Source organism: Lagenorhynchus albirostris, chromosome 11 (assembly GCF_949774975.1).
Source record: "Lagenorhynchus albirostris chromosome 11, mLagAlb1.1, whole genome shotgun sequence".
Taxonomy (NCBI): domain Eukaryota; kingdom Metazoa; phylum Chordata; class Mammalia; order Artiodactyla; family Delphinidae; genus Lagenorhynchus; species Lagenorhynchus albirostris.
In genome coordinates, this window is record NC_083105.1 from 101,950,626 (window position 1) to 101,977,090 (window position 26,465).

The 26,465-nt window shown below is 38.5% G+C and overlaps 1 protein-coding gene across 2 annotated transcripts in view; it reads left to right on the forward strand.

The window, feature by feature from the left end:
- Positions 1-26,465, forward strand: part of ERC1 (ELKS/RAB6-interacting/CAST family member 1) — a 415,242-nt gene that overhangs the window by 99,790 nt on the left and 288,987 nt on the right. For both annotated transcript variants that reach the window (XM_060164429.1, XM_060164430.1), the window contains exons 3-4: positions 12,307-12,723; positions 22,883-22,957. In XM_060164429.1, coding sequence (XP_060020412.1) covers positions 12,307-12,723; positions 22,883-22,957 — 492 coding nt within the window. The remainder of the gene's footprint in view (positions 1-12,306; positions 12,724-22,882; positions 22,958-26,465) is intronic.

Here is a 26,465-nt window from a genome sequence, read left to right on the forward strand (position 1 = left end):
AATGATTCTGTAGATATGAAAGTTATAGGCTGGATATCTGCTCCCTTTTATCATCTGTGTCATGCATCTTGTTTATAGTAAATTGAAAAAGGTACGTTTAAATGACCAGTAAGGTTGAAGACATGCTCTCCTACCGGGCAGTTTCATTCCTGTGTGTCTCCTTGAGAGAAACTTTTGCACATGTGCACAAGGAGACAGGTAGATGTACATGTGCTTGTTGTAACGGTGAAAAAAGTGGAAAAACATCTAACTGTTCCTCAGTAGGTGAGTGGATAAGTTGATATTTATTCACAAAATGGAATATGAGTACACAGTCCTTTCCTCCAGAATACTTAGGGCACATGTATGTTGGAATTTAGGTTTTTTTCAGATTTTGAAAGGTAATCCAGTATATAAACTGCATATCGTGTAATACTCCCATTGGGATCTGGACAATACCCAGTAATCAAACATATTAAATCTGTAGCAAAACATAGGAATATTCATATTAAATTGGATAAATAAATGGTAAATAGCCTCATAGCAGTTGAGTCAGGTTTTTCCATTAAGCTTGGAGAAAAATTTAGTCTTTTTAAAGCTCTTTGGATTTTAGAATATTGGATAAGGAATTGTGAAACCTGTATTACACAGTTCATAAAAGTGAATGAATTAGAGTTATGTATATCAGTGTGGATAAATCTCAAACACGTTTTTAAAAAATTGAAGTACTGTTGACATATAACATTATATTAGTTTCAATATTTTGCTGTTGGGTTACAGTACAAAATGATCAACACACTGGGTCTGGTTAACATCCATCACCACACATAGTTACAAAGAACTTTTTTGGGGGATGAGAACTTTTAAGATCTACTCTTTTAGCAACTTTCAAATATGTAATACAGTGTTATTAACTATAGTCACCATGCTGTACATTATGTTCCCAGGACTTATTTATTTTTATAACTGGAAGTTTGTACCTTTTGACTCCCTTTACCCATTTCACCCACTCCCTGTCTCCCACCTCTGGCAACCACCAATCTGTTCTCTATCTGTGAGCTTGTGGTCCGCCCCCCCCCCGAAATGGTAAGATCTTATTTTTTTTTTATGGCTGAATAATAATATATACACATATGTGTATAGATATACAGACCACATTTTCTTTATCCATTCATCCATTGATGGACACTTAGGTTGTTAACGTATCTTGGGTATTATAAATAATGCTGCAGTGAACGTGGGGGTGTGGATATCTTTTTGAGTTAGTATTTTTGTTTTCTTTGGATAAAATCTCAGAAGTGGAATTGCTGGATCTAATGGCAGTTGTATTTTTAATTTTTTGCGGAACCTCCATTACTGTTTCCCATAGTGGCTATACCAGTTTACATTCTCAGGCAAATTATGTGAGTAACATAAGCAATTTGCAAAGAGAATCAAGAACAGATGACATCACTTATGTGAATTTTAAATAAGCAACAGTGAGGGGTGGGGGAGAGAGAGAGAGATTTGAAGCAAATAAGGCAAATTGTTAATGGTGATTTCCATACGTTGTTGTATATTTGAATGAGTCTCTGTAGCCCCAAGCTTCTGCTTTCTTCTCTAACCTTTTTAAGAATGCAGGGTTACAATTGAATTAGGTGATAGAGCATAATACATGTTGGAACTGGAAGTGTTCTTAAAAATCAACTAAATTATCCTTCTTTCTTTTAAGTGAAGTCATTCCTACTTGTTAAGAAGTTTTCTTGAATATTTATTTACTTTTCCCTTTTCAGACCTATACCTGTTACTTTTTTCTGTTTTAATTAATTAATTTATTTTAAATTTATTTTTATTTTATTTTTTTTTTGCAGTACGCGGGCCTCTCACTGTTGTGGCCTCTCCCGTTGCGGAGCACAGGCTCCGGACGCGCAGGCTCAGCGGCTGTGGCTCATGGGCCCAGCCGCTCCGCGGCATGTGGGTCCTCCCGGACCAGGGCACGAACCTGTGTCCCCTGCATCGGCAGGCAGACCCTCAACCACTGCGCCACCAGAGAAGCCCTAATATATTTATTTTTTGTTGGAGTATAGTTTACATACAGCAAAATACATGGATCTTCAGTATCATAGTTCCATGAGTTTTGACAAATGCCAGTAGTCATATAATGCAGTCTTATGAAAATATAGAACATTTCCATCATCCCATAAGGTCCCCTTGAGCTCCTTCCCAATCAGTATTTTCCCTGCCCTCAACACATAGATGGTGTTCTAATTCCTTTCACTTTAGATTAGTTTTGCCTGCTCTAGAACCTCCTATACATGGAACCATATAGTCTGTACTCTGTTGTGTTTGGCTTCTTTTGCTCGGCGTACTATTTTTTTTTAAGTTTATTCGTGTTGTTGCATGTATCCATAGTCATCCTAATATTGAGTAGTTTTCATTGCATGGATATTGCATAATCAGTTTATCCATTCTCCTGTTGATGGGGTTGTTTCCAGTTTTGGCTCTTATGAATAAAGCGGTTGTAAACATTTTTATACAGATGTGTTGGTGGCCATGTTTTTATTTCTCTTGTGGAAATATCTAGAAGTGGAATCGCTGGGTCATAGGGTGAGTGCATGTTTAACTTTCCCCTAGAAGTATGCAGTCAGCTGAAGTGAAGTGAAAGATTTTGTAGTCATAGACCTAAGTATTCAAATTGAAAATGTAACGTGATGAGTAAATATGGGTATAGGAGATAAATGAAAATAATGGTAACACGTGTATTTACTGGAGTTTATGTGATAAAATTGGTGAGAGTCAAGAAAACAAATGTATTTTCCTTTTAAATACCCCATGAAGATACCATATGGTTTTATTTCCTCTCAACATGCTGCTAAAACATGAAGCAATCTTTTGTATTGTCTGTTTAGTACCTAAATTGATTTTCAAAAAAATTTTATTAATTTTTAAAGATTTCTTTTATCTACTTAACATTTTTACAGAAGCATGTGCAAAAGAGTCTTAGATATGCCTTATTTGATGGTTGCCATGGAAAATTTAAGGGATTGTATACAAAAAAAATAATATTTATACCTTGGTGTTTTGCTTTCAAAACAATTATGATTTTCTCCATAATAGTTTGACTTTTTATTGTTATTTTATCCCCAGATGCTTCTTTGGTTTTATTTATCAAGATTCTCTTTCTCTCTCTTTTTAATTACACTTTTTAAAGATTTGTTCCTTGTAGAGAAATGCAGTTAAATTTTATATGTTGATCTTATATGCGCCAGGCTTGCTAAACCCTTTTTAAAAAAATATTTATTTATTTTATTTTTGGCTGTGTCAGGTCTTAGTTGCTGCACATGGGATATTCCTTGCGGCATGCAGGATCTTTCGTTGCGGTGTGCGGGCTCCAGAGCATGTGGGCCCTGGTGGGTTCTGTAGTTGTGGCACGTGCTGAGTTGCCCCGTGGCATGTGGGATGCAGAACCCGCGTCCTCTGCATTAGAAGGTGGATTCCTAACCACTGGACCACCAGGGAAGTCCCTTGCTGGACTCTTTTTTTTTACATCTTTATTGGAGTATAATTGCTTTACAATGGTATGTTAGTTTCAGCTTCACAACAAAATGAATCAGTTATATATATACATATGTTCCCATATCTCTTCCTGCTGGCATCTCCCTCCCTCCCACCCTCCCTATCCCACCCCTCCAGGCTGTCACAAAGCACCGAGCTGATCTCCCTGTGCTATGTGGCTGCTTCCCACTAGCTATCTGTTTTACATTTGGTAGTGTATATATGTCCATGCCACTCTCTCACTTTATCCCAGCTTACCCTTCCCCCTCCCTGTGTCCTCAAGTCCATTCTCTACATCTGCGTCTTTATTCCTGTCCTGCCCCTAGGTTCTTCAGAACCATGTTTGGTTTTTGTTTTTTTTTTAGATTACATATATATGTGTTAGCATACTGTATTTTTCTCTTTCTGACTTACTTCACTCTGTATGACAGTCTCTAGGTCCATCCACCTCAGTACAAATAACTCAATTTCGTTTCTTTTTATGGCTGAGTAATATTCCATTGTATATTTGTGCCACATCTTCTTTATCCATTCATCCGATGACGGACATTTAGGTTGTTTCCACCTCTGGGCTATTGTAAATAGAGCTGCAATGAACATTTTGGTACATGACTCTTTTTGAATTATGGTTTTCTCAGGGTATATGCCCAGTAGTGGGATTGCTGGGTCATATGGTAGTTCTATTTGTAGTTTTTTAAGGAACCTCCATACTGTTCTCCACAGTGGCTGTATCAACTTACATTCCCACCAACAGTGTAAGAGGGTTCCCTTTTCTCCACACCCTCTCCAGCATTTATTGTTTCTAGATTTTTTGATGATGGCCATTCTGACTGGTGTGAGATGATATCTCATTGTAGTTTTGATTTGCATTTCTCTAATGATTAGCGATGTTGAGCATTCTTTCATGTGTTTGTTGGCAGTGTGTATATCTTCTTTGGAGAAATGTCTATTTAGGTCTTTTGCCCATTTTTGGATTGGGTTGTTTGTTTTTTTGTTATTAAGCTGCATGAGCTGCTTATAAATTTTGGAGATTAATCCTTTGTCAGTTGCTTCATTTGCAAATATTTTCTCCCATTCTGAGGGTTGTCTCTCTTAATGATACAGATATTTTGTCTGTAATTTCTTCTGAGTTTTCATCCTGTATAATGACTGTTTCTTGTTTTCTAATTCTTATACCTTTGATTTCCTTCACTTGTCTTACTGCACTTGGTCTTAGTATCTCTAGAACAAAATATAACAGTGGACTATTGTAGTCTATCAGTTGCCTAGTGTAGATTTGATTTTTACAAGAAAGCCCATTAGTAAAGATGTAAGTCTTGAAAAAAAATGTGAGTAATTTGGTTGGTTTATTCTGGTTAGCTGATGTTCTTTGTATATGTTCTATGCTATTTTCTCCTCAAGACAGAATTATTTATGTAAATAATTTTGGTGGGCTTCATTTCAATTTAACACAGTTTAGTGATAGTGTGTGTGAAAGCATCTTAAACAATGGCAGTGTACACGAGTGCTTTTCTGTAAGACTGTAAGGTCATGATCTCTTTGTACTCTCCCTCAATATCAGTCTTCCTTGCCTCTTCTCTTTCTCTGGAGGAAGAGGAGGGGAAAAAAGGAGAAGGGAATTCTATAGCTTCTGGAAAGCTTTGGGCACACAGTGACTTCAGTGTTGACATAGCTCTGTGAGACACAGACATTAGCCCCTGTTAGCTTTATGCCATGCGCTGCAGCTGAATGTCAGCAGGGACCGCCCCCCCCTCAACAGCCAAGCTGCTGCCTCCGGTGTGTGTTTATTCAGCTGAATCCACTCCCAGTTGCAGCATTGCCAGGGTTAGCTCTTAACATGTTCACAGCTGATTGGTATCGCTTAACTCTTCTTTCTTTACCCTTATTTCTTCTTGATTTATATACTAGTATTTCAGGGACTAAATCTGGGAATTTTGTTAACCTCATTGACGTCTGTTGCAGATGCTTGAAACTTTTGGGTTGTAGAGCATGAAGAAAGAAGTGAGCTTGATACTTAAAATGCTGCTAGACTGAACAGTACCTTTATGGTCCCTTGTATTTAATTCTGCCATTGCTTTGTTAGTACTGAGCATTCTCAAGTAAACACTATGGAAATGGTTACTATAGGATCCCCCTGCTGGTTGATTTTACTTTTAAGGTTAAAAAAAATTTTTATTTTGATGTTATGTTTTAATGGAATGACGTCTTCAACCCTGACATTGCTTAGTGTGATATTTTTACTATTGTAATATCTGGTTTGGGATATTATCTTTTCTTCTTTCTGTACTTTTCTTCCTCCACCCATTCCTTCCTCTCTATTTTTGCCTTTTGTTCAGTTTGAGAGTCAGACAGGCTTTCTAGAGGAGATAATGCCTGATCTAAGGATGAAAGGACAGGTAGGATTTAGCTGGGAGTGAAAGTGAGGGAACGGGTAGAGGATACTCTTTAAGTAGAGGCTAAGGGGTAAGTAAATGGTATGGGAGTTTGGGTAACTGAAAGCTATTTGGCATTTCTAGAACTTGTACTAAAATCAGTTTATTGTCACTTGAGTTGTCTTTATGAGCACACAATAAAAGAATGTATTAATGACCTTGGGACTTGCCCATTTTGATAGTATTTTCATTTATTCTTTAATTTCTCTTCTGGGTTATGCTGGCATAAAGGCAGATGTTCTTTTTTCTCTCCTGGATTCAGTAGCAGAGAGTAGCTGCTAGGAATCTGGAATAATTGCTTGTTCATTTTCTTGACTCTGACATCTTTTTTAGAGGAGAATAAGCTCAAAGTAGCATTCATTTAAACAATTTAATCTATCCATTTGAATTCTGGTGTGGTTGTTTCTTGCATTGCAGTATGTCTCTTGCTTGTGTTTAGATCAGTCTGAGAACTTGGTTTTGGTTTAATATTTGAGAGTTTACAGTGTGCTTTGCTGCACAGAAAATAAATCCTTGTCATCAACTGAAAGAATCAACGGAAAGAATACTAGACGAATGATCAGATGAAATGAATTACCTTAGAGGCTCTTCCTTTGTCTCAGTCTTGGAGATTCAGACTCATTAAAAAACTTTGAGCTTCTTCTAAAATGATAGAAATTAGAATACTTTCTTTTCATATTAAAGATTCATGAATCCATATCATGGTGATCTTGTAGAATCTAAACTTCATTTGAGTATGTTGCATATATAATGAGTGCTTTTATATGTCCCATTTCTCCTTCTTGAATAGTCTTAATTTAAATTTATAATAAGGTGTAGTGCTGGTGTGTGAGTGTGTATAGAGCTATTAAGTTTTACCACTTTGTACGCTCTGTTTTTGGACAAGAACTCTATCCTATACTTTTTGTGTATGTTGTATAGTATTAAAAGTATAAAAGATACTTGTTGACAGTTTATTATTTGAAAATGCTTCTCTTCACTTCAGATCAAACACAAATAAATCCAGAGTGTATAATTAACATTTTTTTAAAAATTAGGATTGCATTTAGTATTTTGGCCAGTTTGTATTTGAGATAGAATTTTTTTTGTGTTAGCTGATAAGGAACTAATTGTTACAGAATGAGAGTAATTCTCTCTGTTATAGGGGAAGGATATAATTTTCCAGGGACTTGATTTGCATCTACTATCTAGTAGCCATTTACTTTCAAAATAACGCGTGACAATTTGTTTTTGTCAGTCTTTCATCAAAAATTTATTGAGCACTTATTATACCAAACACTGTGCCGTGCCCCTGAGTAAAAAGATGAAAGTCCCAAGTTCTAGAAAGTTTTTCTTGAAGACAGATACAAAGAAATAAATTGCAGATTGGGCTGGTAAGTGCTCTTCTTAGGGACACATACGGTACAGCACAGATCAGAACATCACAGAGCCTGAGGATCGACTTGGGTGATGTTAGTAAGAATTATTATAAACTCTTTTGCATTTTGCATTGATAAAGTTTACTCAATGTATGTATTTACATGTTTCAGGAAAAAAATCGGTCTTAATTTAACATAATAGGATGCAGTACTGGTATTTTTTCTAATGGTTATCTTGACAAATAGTGCATTGAACTCTCTGGGATGCAGTATAATGTTTGTGATGATGACCATTTTCATGTATCCATAATATTCTTTTTCTGTAACTAAAAATAGCTCTAGACTCCATGGTTCTGTCATTTTAGAAATCAGGATAAACTGGATCAAAGCGTTCTCTTGTTCAGAGAAACTAATGGAAGTTTTGCCTCAGAAGAGCTTCTGATATTTGTCTAAAATATATGAAGCATTGTTGTGATCTTTTGTTGTTTTTGAGATGTATTTTTCTAAAAAAAAGATCATAAACCCTATCAGAGATTTAAGAATTTTCATTATTGTTGTTCACAACATCCTACCATTTCATTGAGATACAGCTTGGTGTAATTTTAGCACAATCCTTGAACTAAATTTTAAGCTGTTATTTTTCCAGTCTTCCAGCTCAAGCTGAGTGTTAGAGTGAGCAGAAGTAGACTAGTGAGTGTTGGTGTACAGTTTGGAATGTGAGAAGTGTGAGATCATTTTGGAGAGTGTCATGAGCAGAATTCCCAAATAGAAATTTTCCTAATATCTGACAACTGAGATCGTCCTACTGAATTCAGCATGTCTGTTTTTCGTCGATCATGGTAAATGTCTGTGATACGTGCAGATATGCTCACTTTATCTTCAGTACGAATGTGCTAGAGAAAGGGCAGGCTGGCTTATTGCCTGCTGCTTCTTTCTTCTCCCAAGGGAGTTGGCAGGAATTTTTATAAAGTGAATCTAGCTTGAATGTAGCCTAAAGAAGGGGTGCTGATTCCCATTACGACGGAGAAAATTGCTGTGTAGCCTTCTCGGCTACCAGTCAGAGCATCATTTTAATTCTATATTCTAGTAAAATGAGTGCAAGCAGAGCTGGAGAAGCAGGGCACATTAGTCGTTGTATTTTCTTTCTTCACCAAAACAGTGCTTGCCATACTAGTATAATCACAAGTGCTAAAGTGTATGTGAGACTGTTAGCTGTCGTCAACATCTGTTTCTCTTGATTTGAATGAATTTGGTGATGAGCGTCCAGAAAAGGAGGGACGGTTGTACCTAGAAATCAGTTTCACTGTTGAATTTAACTCCTGATATTTCCCTGTGGGATAAACTTGCTCAGGATTTATTTGGATTTTTTGACTTCCAAAGGTAAAGAATGAAACTGGGGGTTGATTATAGGCTTCAGAGAATTAGCATTTTGACACATCTTTTTATTAAGGATTTTGAACTCCAACAACTGTTGAGAATCTTTGCAGCATGATGCGGGTAGTTAAATTTATTTAAAGAATCATATTCATGAATTCAAATACCTGATAATTTTATTGTAAATTTATTTTTCGTAAGAAAAAGCCAGTGCTTTTCGAGAGTTTGAAGACTGCCATAATTGAAAGTTCACTACTTGCTAAGCATAATACCAAAACCAGAAACTATAAAAGAAGAGGTTCTTATCTTTGCACTAAAAAAATTCTCTATTTAAGTTACCATAAACTATGTTAAAAGAAAAATGACAGATTTGGAAATATATTTGTAACATGCACAGCAGGCAAAAGGTTGTTTTCCAAATATAAAAAGATATTAAAGTGGATTAGGAGAAAGGTTAAATGTCCCCAAAACAAAATGAACAAAGAACAAGGACAGATGAGTCACAAAGGAAGGAATACAAAGCACCTGTAGATATGTGAATAGATATTCAGTCTTACTTGTAATCAAAGAAAAGCCCAAAAAAGAAAGAGAAGAAAGAAAATACCCAGTTGTCAAAGGTATAGGAAAGTGCTCAGACATTGTTTGGTGGAAGTTTAAATCTGTACAGACCCTTTTAGAGGTAATTTGTTGTGTGTATTAAAATCATAACTGCATACCCTCTGATCCAGGAATTCCACCTTGCAGAATTTATCTCCAGGAAAAATTTGGATAGATGTGCAGAAATACACATGTGAAGGTGCCCGTTATAATAGTGGAAAATGAGAACCAAACTAAATATTTATCAATAGTTATAAGTAAATTATTTAATATCAACACATTGGAATTCTATGGCAGGCATATTTTTTCCCCAGTGTTTAAAATTGTTGTAAAATACAGCTTACATTCACCATGTTAAATTTACCATCTTAACCAGTTTTCAGGTGTACAGTTCATAAGGTACATTCATATTGTTTTGCAACCATCACCACCATCCATCTCCACAACTCTTTTCATCCTGTAAAACTGAATTTCTGCACCCATCAAACAATCACTCCCTGTCTCCCGTCTCCCCAGCCCCTGGCAACCACTCTTGTGCTTCCTGTCTCTGTGAGGTAGACTGCTCTAGGGACCCTCATGTAAGTGGACTCGTGTAATATTTGTCTTTTGTGACGGGCTTATTTCATTTGTCATAGTGTCCATCCATGTTGCAGCGTGTGTCAGCATTTCCTTCCTTTTTGAGGCTGAAAAATATCATTAGACATTTTTTAAAATTTAATTTTTGAGTGGGTAGTACATACATTTAGTTCAAATTCAAGAGGAGGGTTAGGAGGAGAGAAAGATGGGAAGTGGCTGGGAAGTGACTGCAGATGTATATGGGATTTCTCTTAAGGGGTGATGGCAGTGTTCTAGAATTAGATAGTAGTGATCGATGCATGACTTTTAAAATTTTTTTGAACATTTACACATGAGTTTATTTCAATCTTTCTTTTTGCATAACTTTTAATATGCTGAAAACTGCTGACTTACACACTTTAAACTGGCAAACTTTATGGTATATGTGAATTATGTCTCAATAAAGCTATTATTAAAAAATTTTCAATGTCAGTTACACCTCAGTTAAAAAAAATTTTTATGTGGAATAGAATAAACTTTTCTTACATGTTGTCCCTCAGTGATTCCAGTCTGTTCCTCCCTTCCTCCCTTCTTGCCTTCCTCTGTTCCCCCAAATTAATTTTTTCTTGTGTAACATTACAGAAGTATTTTTATTTCTTATGATATTTTTTATTTATAGTAAATAGTAAATATTTATTGTTCCCTCCCTTTTAACCAAAGTGGTAGCAAATTGAACACAGCCAAGCAGGCATCTCTGAAGTCTTTTCTCTTATTTTTAAAGGTAAAAATGTCTCTTTTTATTGATTACTTGCTTACTGTAGGGGATTTAGATAGTAGAAAAAAGTATGAAGAAAAATGTAAAATCTACCCATACCCAGACACTGGTAATTGTTTGCAACCTTTTAGACTTTTCTCTGCATGTATATACTTTGTTTTAAAAATTAATTTATTTTATTTTTGGCTGTGTTGGGTCTACATGTATATACATTTTAAAAATTAGAATCGCGATCATCCTATACTTGCTATTATATATCTGCTTTTTTACACTTAATATGTTGTAACTGTAGTTTTTATCAGTAAATATAAATCTACATTTAAAAAAATTGATGCATAGTATTAAACTGGGTGGACATTTCTCATTTACTTAACTCATCACCTATTAATATCCATTTAGGTTGTTTCTAATTCTGTCACTGGTATAAACAACAATGAGCGTCTTTGTACACTTGCCAGATCGTTTCCTTGAGATATTTACTGCTGTTTTGCAGTTTGCCAAAAGTTTTAAACAATGTATGTTTTAACATATATGCCACAAAGATTTCAATGATACTATTAGCTCTTTGAAAAGATGGTGCAGGCATTTATATCCTCATTTTAAATATGAGGAACCTGAAACCCAGAAAGAAGGCGATGTGTTCCAAATCAGGTTGCTCTTTAGTGTGAGAGCTGGAACTAAAACTCATGTCTTCCGACTGTGGGTTAGTTTCCTTCCACTGCGGCACACTGCCAGACCTTGAATACCTTGAATACAAAGAGTGATTTTCTATTGTTGCTTCTTCATTTCTAAAAACATGATTCTTGATGTAACTTCCTTTTAGGTTCTTTGTATAATGTTCTAGAATTTATCCATTCAAATTAAAGGTTCATATACCTTCGTTAGGGATACAGGCTAAAGATATACCCTCTGAAACATTTTACTAGCTTATCTGCACTAACGTTTTCATTTAATTACTCAAATTACTCACTTATATTGTTATCTTCTGTATAAATAGCTCACACAGCCTCAGTTTTTTGTGTTTTGTTTTTAAAGCTTCAAGTTATCTTGTTACCTTTGGGTACTAGCTTCAGTGGGCTGCGAGAATTGCTTTAATTCGAATGCCAGCTCTGTTACTTACTGTGTGATCTTGGGGTGAGTTATTTAAGTCTCTGCATGCATGGTGTCATCATCAATAAAATTCGAATAATAGTACATGTGTTATAGTGAGGATTAAATGAATTAACACATAAGGAGTGCAAAGCACGTTCTGGCATGCACTCATATGTTTATTATTTAATGTGCTAACTTAATTGTAAAACACTTAAAAGTCATTTTGTATTTTGACATCGTTTGTTTTTTGGTGAAATTTTTTGTATGATGTGTCCGTATTCCTATAGATTTTCCCTCTCCTCACCTTCAGTTCCATGTAATACCTTCTGTTAATCTTGAACAGTGTCTTTATTTAGTCAAGCAAAGTGAGGAGCTGCCAGACTTACCTTGTTTCCTGTTGGTAATAAACACAAATTAAATTACTGACATTTTACAGATTATCTCAATCATTTTTAAAGACAGTGTAAAACAGAGTAATGTGAATGCTCATTTGCTAAATGCAGGGTTCTGAGAGCTGTGATAGCGGCTTCCTCACTCCCCGCAATCTGCTTTGCTTCTGCTGCTTGAGGAGGAAAGCTCATTTGGGTTTTCCTTTTTGTCTTTATACCAGCACATGCAAATGACAATCCAGGCTCTCCAGGATGAATTGCGGATCCAGAGGGACCTGAACCAGCTGTTTCAACAGGATAGTAACAGTAGGACTGGTGAGCCTTGTGTGACAGAGCTGACGGAGGAGAACTTTCAGAGGCTGCACACTGAGCACGAGCGGCAGGCCAAGGAGCTGTTCCTCCTTCGAAAGACTCTGGAGGAGATGGAGCTGCGGATTGAGACGCAGAAGCAAACCCTGAACGCTCGGGACGAATCCATCAAGAAGCTTCTGGAGATGTTGCAGAGCAAGGGGCTTTCTGCTAAGGCTACTGAGGAGGACCATGAGAGAACAAGGAGACTGGCAGAGGCAGAGATGCACGTCCACCACCTCGAAAGCCTTTTGGAGCAGAAGGAAAAAGAGAACGCTCTGTTGAGAGAGGTGAGTGGCCACTTTCTCAGTTGTTACGACTGTCTTTTTTTCCTGATTAGTCAGCATTTTGACCTAGATAAATTTATATGCTCTCCTGAACTAGTGCAAGGGAATTTCTTCTTTCTTACCTAAATTCTGCACTGATTTCTGTTCTGATTTGCTGTCTTGTATGAGATGACATTGGCTGGCATGTATACTGGCTTAATACCTTTCTTGGTTTCTTTTTTCCCCCTCCTGATTTCTGTAGACTCATTTTGTTGCTAGAGGGGCACAGAATTTTCTTGATTTGTTTTTCATCTCTTGATTTGTTCATAGAGACACACACAACAAAACCAGAATTAGAGTAGCTAACTACTGCTCAATTTTAAAATATTAATAATTGAAGGTAAGCGATTCCCTCATTTTCGGTGTGCTTATAAAGTCCTAGGCAGCAGTAATGGATGTTTGCCCTGTGGTTTCCATGGAAACGATTGTCTTGCTGTAAAAGATACGTGATAGAAATTATTTGCTGGGCTTCCCTGGTGGCATAGTGGTTAAGAATCTGCCTGCCAATGCAGGGGACATGGGTTCGAGGCCTGGTCCGGGAAGATCCCACATGCCGCGGAGCAACTAAGCCTGTGCACCACAACTGCTGAGCCTGTGCTCTAGAGCCCTCGAGCCACAGCTACTGAGCCCATGTGCCTGGAGCCCGTGCTCCGCAACAAGAGAGGCCACCACAATGAGAGGCCCGCGCACTGCAATGAAGAGTAGTCCCCGCTCGCCGCAACTAGAGAAAGCCCGCATGTAGCAACGAAGACCCAATGCAGCCAAAAATAAATAAATAAAATAAAAAATATATATATTTGCTGCCCTGGAGGCACAGCTAGAGGGAATGATACAGAGGTATGCTGTCACTTATTTTTAGAGAGGAACCTCAGACTTCAGCTGACCACTGTGACTACTGATAATTTTTCACTTTTCTATGTAATGCTTCATTTTAAGAAAGCTTAAGTGAAGAATTCATCTTACATTGAATTAAAAAAAATGACAGCTCTACTTCCCTATATGAGGTCAGAGTCTTCAGATAATTTTCACGTTTGGATAGGGGGATAATAAAATCCCAGAACTATTTTAGTGCCAGTCTGAATAATCCCTTTTTAAATGAAGTGTGAGGAAGGCAGTTAAAAGCAGCAAAGCAGCAACTTCCCCTGATGATGGAAGCGGTCTGTATCTGCTCTCTGCAGTATGGTAAACAGCAACTTCCCCTGATGATGGAAGCGGTCTGTATCTGCTCTCTGCAATGTGGTAGCCACTGGCTACATGTGACTGTTGAGTAGTGGAAATGTGGTTAGTGTGACTGAGGAACTGAATTTTAAATTTTATTTAAATATAACTAATTTAAAATTAAATTTAATTAATCAAATTTAAATTTAAGTATCTCTGTGTAGGTAGTGGCTACTGTATTAGGTAGTGCAGCGATGCATAATGTAATGTTACCCGCTTTTCTTAATAATTTGTCTTGACCATCTTTCTTTCTTTGTCAGTACATGTAGAGTTTTGTAATTTCAATTGAATTTATAATGTTCTGTTGCAGTTATTTATATTTCTTGCTGTTGAAAATTTAGACTACTGTTAATTTTTCATTATTATAAAACTGTGCTGCAGTGAATATCCCTAGCCATATATCCCTGTACATTAATTTTTTTCTTTAGCATAAATTTCCAGAAATGAATCTGCTCAGCGTGTGTACTTTTTCAAAACTCTGAATATCAGTCTTGTCTCCCAGAGTGATTGGACCAGTTTATCCTCCCAGAAGCATATACTGTATTTTTACGGTTAATCTGCAGCTATGTATGTTACAGTCTTCAAATTACTGGACTGTATTGTTTTAGAAAATTTTCTATCAACAACTACTGTGTTGTAGGCACTATCCTGAGTTTCTTTCATTTTACTTTAAAGAGTTTATATTTTAATGAGGTAACCTGGAGCCAAGCCATAGAACATTGTTAGAGAAGGTGTGATCATCTCAAATCAAATAGCATCCAGCAGGAAAACCCTACCAGCATCGTGATGAACTTTGAATGTTATGTTTTTACTCCTTCTGTTCTGAATATTTCAACTTCTGCCCATTTATTTTTGAGTTTTAGAGTTAATAAATAGTCAATAGTTAAGGATTATGAAAAGCCACAGTGTTATTCTGGCAGAGAACAACCAGAAATATGGTGAATTTGAACAAGTAGTAGGAAAAAAAATGAATTTAAGACTAATTTTGAAGTAACAAGCTCTACAAATATTAAGTCCCACTTCTGCACATAATGTGGAAAGAAATATAGGCCTTGTCAGTTGTATCAATACACAATTCCAGTTGCTATTAGTAATGTAGCATCATCTTACAGGAAACACAGTCCTATGGATTAAAATTATTTAAGAGCAAGTAGAAGTGATTGCTTCAGGAACACATGTTTAGAATGCTGGTTCCCCTTTCTTTTTCTCCTACTTGCCTTTAAGACTTAGCTCAAATTTCAGTTCTTCTGTGAATTCTTCCTTGTGCAGCTCTATACATATATGTAGATGAGCCAGTAATATTATAGTATACTTCCATGTGTGTTTCTTCATTGTTCACTTAATTTTTTGCACCAAGGATGTGGAGATATATATATATATATATATATATATATATATATATATATGAAATTTTATCTTGTCAGTGTCTAACAAATGCACAGTGGGTACTCAAGAAATGTTGGTTGAATAAGTTGAAATGTAGGGAAAGAAGTTTAAGCCTGGAGCTTACAGAAAGAAGGATAGCTTTTCCAATTCTTTTTTCTCCAGTGTGACCACTGGATACTAAAACCTAATGAAGGTTAGAAAACAAACTAAAACCCCAAACCAGTTTTGCTTATGAGTTTAGATGTAGAAGTTATAAATAAGATATTGGCAGATAAAATCAGCATTATGATAAAAGGATAATATTCTGACCCAAAGGAGTTTATTCTAGGAATCCAGAACGGCTCAATATGGCATTCACAGTTATGATTTGTAATAGGTGAAAGGAAAAGACAACCTTGTAGTGTTTGATAGCTGTGTCAAAGACATTAGATAAAATGTTACAGACACTTTGAAAACTAAACCAAGTGAACTAAAAATAAGAATTGAATGACACTTTTATAGCATTATTTAAATAAAACAACTCAGTAAATGTGTATTATAAACATATTTTAAACTAGTAGCCAGAATTGTGCTTACTCTGACGTACACTAAGACGCATCCATTAAAGTTAGGGAGAGGCAAAGACAGCTGTGTTCATCAGTATTTACATTATTCTGGAAGTGTTAGGCAGTGCCGTTAGATAAGGAAAATGAAATAAATAATATCAGTAACGGTAATGGAAAGGATAGGGCTAAATTTTCATTACAATGTAGATGGGAACATTAATATAAAGATGCTGCTTTCCCCCAACTCTGTGAATTTAATGTAATCCCGATAGGAATATTCTTGACACATGCCCGAATGATGTTGCAGTTTCTTTGCAAGAAGAACAGTGCGGGGACACTTGTTTAAGCAGCTCATGATATGTGTGTTTTAAGCCCAGTGATGTTAAAATGTGTGGCACTGGCACAGTAATAGATGGCTAGATTGATGAGACGGGATAGAACCCAGAAATAATAGAGTTTTAAGCATATGATGCATGTTTGGGGAGAATCGCCATCTATTTGGAAAACAGTACATAGTTACATCAAGTGAAGTTCTAGGTGAAATAAAGAGCTACTTCTTAAAAAATAACAGCACTAGAAGAGAATGTAAGAAAAAGGTTTTAATACAATCTTGAGACAGGAAAGAATCTTTTATTGCCATAGCAAGAGCCTTAAACAATTAAATTTGTGTATGTTAGAAAATACAGGTAACAGAAGCTAAAATGGTAATTTGGAGTAAAGCTTTGTAACATTGTGGCTCGATGTTTCGTTTCCAGAGTGACAAGGTGCTAGAGGCACTCGGCACAGCCTTTCTTTGCTCATTACTCAACAAACATCCATTGAGCTTCTAGAATGTATGTGACCTTGGGATACACGCTGGGTATACATTTTTCATGTCAGAACACATGGTCTGTGCCCTCCTAGAGCTTAAAAATCTGGTGAGAGACAATAAACTGATAATTATGAGAGGAAATAAATTAGTTGAGTCTAATTATGTTGGGAGAGGGGATAAACAGGGTAAGCATCTTTGAGGAGGTGCCCTTTAAGGGAGATCTGAAGAAAGTTGAAACAGTCTTGCTGAGCATTTGGGTAAAATCATTTCATGAAGAAGGTTAACAGTTTCAAAGGCCTGATGAGAAGGAGTTTTCAGGAGACAGTAAGGAGACTAGAGGACAAAAGCATATTGTTTAAGGGGAAGACAGGCATGAGATGAGAGGTTGAAGAGGTAGCGAGGGCCAGAGTCACTCATTCCATTCATCAGATATTTATTGGGCCCTAACCCATGTGCAGAGCACAGGGAAATACAGTAGCAGTGAACAAAACAAAAACCCATGCCCTCTAGGAGACAAAGCACTTGCTTCAGGATCCCTGCAGGTAATGCAACAATTTTATTCAAAGTACAAGAGAAAACTGTGCCAATGTTTAATCAAGGGAGTGATCTAGTATAGCTTTTAAAATTTACTCTGGCTGTGTTGAGAATAAATTGGGGGAGGGAGAATTACGAGTGAACAAGGAAGTCTAATAAAGAACTTAACAACTGTAGGTTGGGTGAGTGGTGACTTGAAATGGCTATTGTACATTATATCACTGGTGTGTCAAGAAAGGCAGAAAGAATTGAGAGCTGGCAACACGGGTATCCATAGGTTTTATTATTATTGGATTATTGTCCATCTTTTAAAAAAGCGGGTTTTCATCAATTCCAAGGCTCATAGTTTTTCCCATCTCAACAGTATGAAATTGAGTTAATAAGTCTTATCCTTGATGGCATCTTAAAATCTCTGTCATCAAGGCCGCAGTCCTGCTCTATTTGTTTGCCTGTGTACTCAAAAACAGTTAACAGCTGCTCATTTTAGTCAATGTTGTGAGCATTTTTGCTCTTTCTCATGTTAACTTTAGCTGTTGTTCATTATGTCTTCAGTAATATTATGCTGTGAATCAGCATTGAAACAAACAGTTATTGGTATGGAGAAAGTTATAAAACAGTTCAAAATGATATATGATTAAACTTTATGGTTAAATAAGTAAAAAAGGGTCTTGCAATCAGTATAAAATAAAAATTCTGAATGATAGAAGCTTGGGTCATGGTTTATTTGGAGGCATTTCCTTCTTTTCTTTCCAGCACATTAAACAGTGGTTTGCCTTACAATCAGTGGCATCTTAGATTTGATGAAATACAGTAACATTAAAATGGCATTCATATCCAGGAACATTTGTGATTAGTTTTCCATTTTGTTTATGAACATGATTCTGTAGCTAGCAGGTAAATAATTCCCCCAAATAAAAGCCAAAGAAGAGAAACAAAAATTAAATTAAGCATTGTATTTTCTGTTTGTACTGAAATTACATTGTTACGTGACTTATTGTTAGATTTTGTATTGTTTACTGGAGTGCCTTTCCTTTGATGGATAGAAGTGTGAAGACATCTATTGGACACATACTGAACTACAGTCAAGACGTGGTTAGTGCCTGGGGCCAGGCGTATGGAATTTTAACAGGCTTTACAGGTGATTCTGTGATACACCAAACTTTGGTTCTCAGTGTGTTGGCAGAACATACCTGAATTGGCTATGGAATTTTTGGATCGGCTATCCATATGCATACCAAGCATTGTCTATAGGCTGAATAAATATTTCAGTTCTATATGTGCTCCTGTTTTTTTGAAATGTAGATCCTATTGTGATGAATAAAATACTAATTTGTTGGGAATTCCCTAGCGGTCCAGTCGTTAGGACTCTGCGCTTCCATTGCAGGGGCCATGGGTTCGATTCCTGGTCGGGGAACTAAGATCCGCATGATGCACAACACGGCCAAAAAAAAAAAAAGAAATTAAAATACTAATTTGTTTTAAAACATTTACACGTATGTTAAGTTTTGTCTCTATAATATTTCAGTCAACAAACCTTGTTTAGTACAACTGCTCTCATGATAAGATTTGCAGCAGTGTTTGAGGTTTAAAAGCCCTACTCTTTAACTAGGTTCTAGGCTAGGAATTCTGGCTCTAACATGTCTGAGGAATGCCTATCTGTATCTTTGGCAGAGGAGGTTAGAGGGAAAAAAAGAGAAATAAACATATATAGAAAAAAAATAGAAACCTTGGACAAAAGAGTAGGAAGAATTAAAAAAGAAAAAGGGTCCCTAGTTAGTTTGCCCTTTCCTAGTGATTTTGGAAAGTGTGAACAGTTGCATCGCATAACTTGGAAGTGTGAACAGTTGCATCGCATAACTTGATTCAGGTTATCCTTCTTCATCTTTTTTTTGGTGTGTCATTTGTACCTCATTTCCATTTTGACAGGAAGATATGTTTTCTCAGAAGCATGCCGTTACTTGAGATGGTAAAGGGTCACAGTGCAGTGCTGTCTTACAACGGCGGAGTTGAGGTACAGGAAGAGTAGAGAGGGTTCCTTCTTCACTTCTCCGTGTGGAGTACAGTAAAGCCAGAACTTGTGTGGAGGATTGAAATCTGCTGAAGGGACGTCTACCCTTGAACCAAGGGTGTGCTGGAGGCTAAAACCTGAAAGTTGAAAGAAAGAAATTTCAGACATAAGTACTACTTTTCAGTCACAAATGCTCCTTTCTCTCAGTTGTGTAAGTAAATGTTGACTTACTTTTAAAAAGAAAGAAACTACTAACAACGGATACATTTTGTTCCTAACTTGTTTGTTTTCTTTCTCTAGTCATTATTCTTTAGTAAATCAGTGAGAGGCACTGAACACATTTTCTGCCGTGTACCACAGTTGACAGTATAACAAGATCCAGATAATTCTGCCTGTACTTTACTTTAATTTCTGTGCAGTGCAAATTTTCAGGCTAAAAAGAGGGAAATAAAGCAAGCACTAGCACATTCGACTTCTTACATTTGTCTGAATGGTACATTCTGTTTTATTCCCAGAGTCCTCTCCCTTTATTAACAGTGCAGGAGTCAGAGGCTCGATGTGCTCTCTGGGAAAGGGGAGTTGGTCAGCCCACTGACTGCAGGATGTGTTCATAATGAGCTTTAATGCGCAGGCCTTTGAATGGAAATCTGTTACGACTGATAGGTTTTACAAGATCTTAACGGGAAAGCTTTATGCCTGCGAATGGTTTAAAGTGCACCCTAGTTCCTTAGCAGAGGAGGATTTTTTTTAATTCAAATGGATATCTTTCCTTATATATTGCTGATATGCTTGCTAGAGTTTAAAATGAAATTGTAATAGTTTCACTGTAAAGCATTTGGAAATTTCCCTAATTTGGAAGTAGGTAATGGGAAAGGCGTCAGATGAAATTAGTTCAGGGTCTGAATTGTGAGATATTTCAGAGAAATGCAGTTTTAGTATTTCAAGTAGTTGCAGAAATGTTAAGTGAAAAATGTGACGTATAGGATAGAGGACTTTATTAAGAGGTGATGATTATTTACAATTAGCAGGATTCATTTTATTTTTGTTACATTTTAAAGTTTGCAGTCATTTATTAAACATATTATTAAATATCTGTGTGCCCAATTTGTCACCTGTTTACAGTGTAGGGAGTAGATTCAGTGTGGACAAACTAGAGGCTGGGGGGTTAACTGATGAATTTGTTGTTTTAATGCAGGTGAGAGGTGATTATGGCCTGAACTAATTGTTCAGATTTTGTCCTGGATTAATGTGTTCTGCATTTTACTGTCTTAATGAAGTGTTTTATCTTGCAGGGGTTAATTGTGGATTAACTCGATCCTTAAGGAGACTTGCTTTTACACTCTGTTGGCTCTAGTCTAGGTAGCCTCCCCTCCAGGGCTAGACTGTCTCTACTCCTAAGATGTGGCCTTCCTGGTGTCTCTGCTCAGTGCCTCTGATGTTCTCTCCACTCTGACTCTTTGGAGCTTGAATTCTTCCCAGCCCCACGTGAGTTCAGGTAGTTGCTCGACTCGTAGCTCTGTGGTAGTTGTTCTGTCCCCAGTAGTTGTTCTTTGACACTGTGGAGTCTTTCCCTGTACATGCAGGCTTAGTATTTGGTCAAAGACTCCAGGGGACCCCTGTCAGATCAGACACTGCTGCTTTTCTGGCTAGCGTCTTCCTCTGTGTCGTTCTGCTCTGCACATTTCTACTGTCTTTGGGACTCTTACCCACTGATCTGTCTTCTGAGCTCTGCGGGACTGCTGTTTTCCGTTTGGTCTTCCTCTCCCTGCGTCACATATTGGATAGCAAGTCCGGACCATAACCTTGTTAGTTTCTCTTCTCTCAAGGATCATAGTCCTGTGCTGCTTGTTTTCCAGTGTCTGAAAACAGTTGCTTTATGCATTTTTGTCTAATTTTAACATAGTTATGACAGGAGGGCTAGTCTTCTGTCTGTTACGATCAGATTGTGTTGACCTGGTAGAGGGTGAGAAGTAAATAGGAAACTCGTTGAAGGATTGAAAACAGACTATTGCCATGATTTGTTGATGCCTTATCTAGAGTACACCATTGCTTTCTTTAAAATGGACAGAGGAAATGAAAGGAAACTTAACTCGAGGCTGTTGTAGTAATCTAGGCTTAAACTAGACTGGAAGTGGAGTGAAATGATAAATTCAAGAACTCTTTTGAAGCTGGAACAATTAGGACCTGCTCTAGAAGGTGGTAGGAAGTGAAGGTGTGTGAGGAAGACACAAGGAGACACTGCTGTTTGGCTTGAACCACCGGCAGGGCAATGCCATTTAAGGAGATGGGCAAGACTCATCAATCTTCAGAGGAGGGGCTGGGTTAAAGAGGAGAAAATCACGAGTTTTGTTTTGAATGAAATACGTTTGAGTGACCTAGTAAACATCTATATACATGTCAGATGGGCAGAGCAAGGGCAGGGCTAGAGTTTCACCAGCACTGTTCAGATGGGAAGTCTCCATCTGTATTCTCTGCCATCACTAGGGGCTGTACCGGGGTACTCTGGTACTGGCTGACTCAGAGACATCGACAGAATCTGACAAGAAGATAGCCTGAGGAGGTCTGGTGACTTCAGGGGGATCCTTGAAGACCTAACTGTGATATTCTACCATCTCCTTCTTTCCTTTCTGATCCTGAACACACTGACATTTGGATTGAAAAAAATAGCTATGTTTTTCTGCTATTTGCTACAGGTAGACTGTTTAGGAAACTTGTTCAGCAGTCTTACCTTCTTTTTCTTTCTGATCGTAGCCCCTCTAGAGAGAGATTTCCATCGTAGGTAGCCCGGTGGTTGTTGCTCTGGGGGAGGATGCTATGCAAAGGAGGTCGTCAACACAAATGCTTTCAGTTGTTTTGTGCAGTGTGGACTGTGGCTACTTTGATTTCTCCTTTTTCTTTTTTTTTAAAATAAATTTATTTATTTTTGGCTCTGTTGGGTCTTTGTTGCTGTGCGCGGGCTTTCTCCAGTTACGGTGAGCAGGGGCTACTCTTCATTGCGGTGCACGGGCTTCTCATTGCGCTGGCCTCTCTTGTTGCGGAGTACAGGCTCTAGGCGCACGGGCTTCAGTAGTTGTGGCTCATGGGCTGTAGAGCGCAGGCTCAGTAGTTGTGGTGCACGGGCTTAGTTGCTCTGCGGCATGTGGGATCTTCCTGGACCAGGGCTCGAACCCGTGTCCCCTGCATCGGCAGGCAGATTCCTAACCACTGCGCCACCAGGGAAGTCCTGATTTCTCCTTTTAAAAAGGGACTATTTCTAATCCCCTTTTTGGATTGTTTGGAGTTCTGATAATATGTCTCAGAGTCCTGTGGAAGAGTGACACACAACATGGGGATGTGCCGGAGCTTCACCTCTTGTGGTGGCTGGGGTCTGTGTGACTTACCGTGTATAACCAGGTGTGCAGAGATGGGGACCCTCCTGTGCCCCTTAGCCTGAATGCAGTCTGTGTACTCCCTGGTCCACAGGGAAAGGTCAGGAAGACAGAAAGTGGATCAGAGTATCTTACAAGGCCAGGGTAGTCATCTTTGCATGTAACTACTACTCACTTGCCTCTCCACTCTCCTGTTGAAAAAATGAGAGTGAAAAGGAGGACACTTACTCTCTTTTTTGCTTCTCTTGTATAGGAGATGCATCGGAGATTTGAGAATGCCCCCGATTCTGCCAAAACTAAAGCTCTGCAAACTGTTATCGAAATGAAGGTAAGTGAGAACTTCCTAAGGAATCTTATGTGTCATTTCACACTTTCAAGTGATCACACTTTCATGTGTGAGTTTAAGAAAGTGGTATGTAATAATAGTTCACTCGTTTTGTAGGCTGAGAAGGAATAGTAAGACTTAATGAAAACGACACATTAAATGAACTTCAGTTTCGTTTCCTCCAGCATTTCTTGGAGTCAGCTGTTCTCAAAGCTTTTGATATCAGGGCCCCTTATTCTCTTAAAATGACTCATTTCATTTGTTTTTAAGAAAATGTCTGCCAAATACCAAGTTTGTGCGTCAGTTCTTCTCTCGAGTAAGAATAGGGTTCCGTGAAAAAAGTACCTGATTCAGCTTGCAGCTCACAGAGCACCCAGTGCTGTCCTGGGAGCAGCATCACACCCAGGACGCAGCAGCCGGGCCTCCCCTTCCTGTTTCATCACACAGAATGGTACAAAGATACATACTCAAGGGTTGAGCATATGAAAAGTCACCAGGGACATTCCTAAGTGAGCCAGTGTTTTAAAAATGTTCTTTCTTATTTTTCTTTTTTGTCTGAGAGCGCTGACACTGAAGAATACACTGACCGCTAGTATGGTTTGACGCTGTTGTCCAGAGGCAACGAATGCTTTTGCCTGTCCTTTATACCTTTAGTGCATGTGTCAACACAGTGGAAAAGGCACATAAAGTCGTAGTATTATTATGAAAATAGTTTTGCCTTCTCAAAAGGGCTAGGAGGCACCCCCAGGTTTTCACGGACTATACTTTGAAAGTCTCTGCTTTAGGTTACTGAGTAGTTAGAAATCTTTAGGCTGAACGTTATGGTGATTGGTGACTAAGCACTCGCCTTCTATGTTAAATTCCCTGGATTCAAAATCTGGCTTTATTTAACCAGTTGTATGACATAGAACAAGTAACCTAACCTCTCCATGCCTTAATTTCTTTATTGATAAATGGCGATAACCATAGTACCTATCCCATGGGTTCTTTTGTGGTTTAAATTAGTTAAAACAAGTAAAACACTTTAAACAGGACCTGGCACATAGTAAACATTCAGTCAGTGTTAGCTGCTATGCTATTATTATTTTTGTTAGAAACATATTCTTTCTTGCAAGAGCTAGAAGACTCTTACAGATAGGGACCCCTCCCTCTACCCCTCCTTCACTCTCTGTCTCTTTTTTTAACTTCTTTGTATCCCCTGAAAAGTTTGACACAGTGTTTTGCATCATGTGCCTTCATTTAATGTTTGTTGATGTGACAAGAATCTTTAGTTTTTGGTATATAAATAGTTTTATGAAAATAGATGCTTCTCAAGTACAGTTATCAGAATGGTTCTCTTAATTTAGATGATTTCCTCTTAAAACTATGTTTTTATTGTTGTATACATCTTTATTCTCACTGGGGAAAGGGTTTACTAAACAAATAGCAAATTAGTGGATTCTGGGTTCTTTATGGTTAGACAATTCATAGTCTTGAACGTAATCTTGTAAACAGCCTCTAGAAAGGTTTAATTACATGTTCACATTTCCCACAAGTTTATTTGTACATGTTATTTCCTGATCCCTGTTGGAACCTAAAAACACACGAGTGTACCTATGTTCACAGAATTATTTTGCTTGCCTTTTGATGGCATAGGGAAGTGTACTGGTTTTAACTGGCAGTAGATCTATTTTAAGTTGTGTTAACCTCCAGCCATTCTGCTAAGAAGCAAGAGACTGAGATTCTGGTGGCCCAGTGGGGTCAGGTGGATGTTATGTTGAAATTGCAGATGAAGTAGCTGAGATGCTGAGAGTGTGGCATGAGCTTGAGAGGATCATGAAGGTCTAGACTGGTCTTTGGGGGAAATGGGAAAGGAGGTGATGGTGGACTATAAAAGAGCCCAGCTGGCTTCCCTGGTGGCGCAGTGGTTGAGAGTCCGCCTGCCGATGCAGGGGACACGGGTTCGTGCCCCGGTCCGGGAAGATCCCACATGCCGTGGGGCGGCTGGGCCCGTAAGCCATGGCTGCTGAGCCTGCGCGTCTGCTCGCAACAGTGAGAGGCCCGCATACCGCAAAAAAAAAAAAAAAAAGCCCAGCTGTCTTCAAGGTGACGTAACATTCTTTTCTCTCTCCTCCTCCTCTCCCTCCTCCTTTCTCCCACTTTCTTCCCTCTGCTTCCTTCTCCCTTCTCTAACTTCTTCTTTTCCCTTTAGCAGTGGAGGAGCAGGGAGGAATTACTGGACTGCTCTAGGGTTAGAGTTTTGCTGGATAGATACAGCAGTATTACTGGGATGCAAGTGAATTGAGGGTGGAGGTGAAGGAGTAGTTGGGATGATCCGTCCAGGAATGTAGCCTGGATAGGAAGGAAGAGAATTCAGAATGGATGGACAGGTTGGGAGAAAACGTAGAAGTTAGGGAGGTGGAGGACTCAGTGAGATGCAAGAGCAGCAGTTAATGTGAGTGACAGTGTGTCAGGCCTGGGAGGAGAGTCCTGGGTGATGTGGTCTTGTAAACTGGATAGCTAAAATGGACCGGAGGATGCGGGCGTTGGAGTTACGGACGTCAAGGAAGTCGGACATTGAAATCCTAGGATTATGGCAAGAGTGGCATTTGAAGGAGAGATCTATTGTCAGCCGGGTGCTGAAGACTTCTTCAGTGGGCGGGAGTGGCGGGGGAGCCCCTAGATGGCAGCTGTGCGGAGGGAGAGTGAACAGGAGTGTGAGCTTTAAATGGGAGCAGCGGGCTTCCCTGGTGGCGCAGTGGTTGAGAGTCCGCCTGCCGATGCAGGGGACACGGGTTCGTGCCCCGGTCCGGCAAGATCCCACATGCTGCGGAGCGGCTGGGCCCCTGAGCCATGGCCGCTGAGCCTGCACGTCCGGAGCCTGTGCTCCGCAACGGGAGAGGCCACAGCAGTGGGAGGCTCGTGTACCGCAAAATAAATAAATAAATGGGAGCAGCATCGAGGAACCTGGAGGTGCCCACACTTCTCCCTGCCACTCTGTGATGCTGGGGGATTAGTGGACTTCTCTGGAGAGCGTTCGGGGAAATTCTATCCTTTGGGAAAGTCTGGGTTTACTTAGAGCAGGGAGACAACTTTTGAAAAAAAAGTTGAGGATTTGGGAAATTTAACAAGGAGCAGAGGATTTCAGTGGAATCAGTGGGGTTGGTTGATTAATGATGGGAGACCCAGGGCTGGGCAAGTATAGAGTAGTAAGATGATAAAAACTTTATTTATTTAGTTATTATACATTCTAGGAGTAAGAAACCTCCTTGGAAAGGGCTGTCCTCAAATAAACACAGCCTGAGTACTGGTCGGTGCTACAACTAGTCCAACATATCAGGCATTAATTTTCTGGCCTCATCCCAGAAAGTAGCCTGGAAGGTTCTTTTTCTGCCTCATGGTGTTCGGAGCTGCAGTTATGGTCCCTTTTTAGGTGCAGATTTTATGGTGCGTGATTTGATAGTGAGTGTCTGATTTGGTCGAGAGCTGCCTCTCTGTCTGTGCTGGGATTTTCAGATAGTGCATTTGAAGT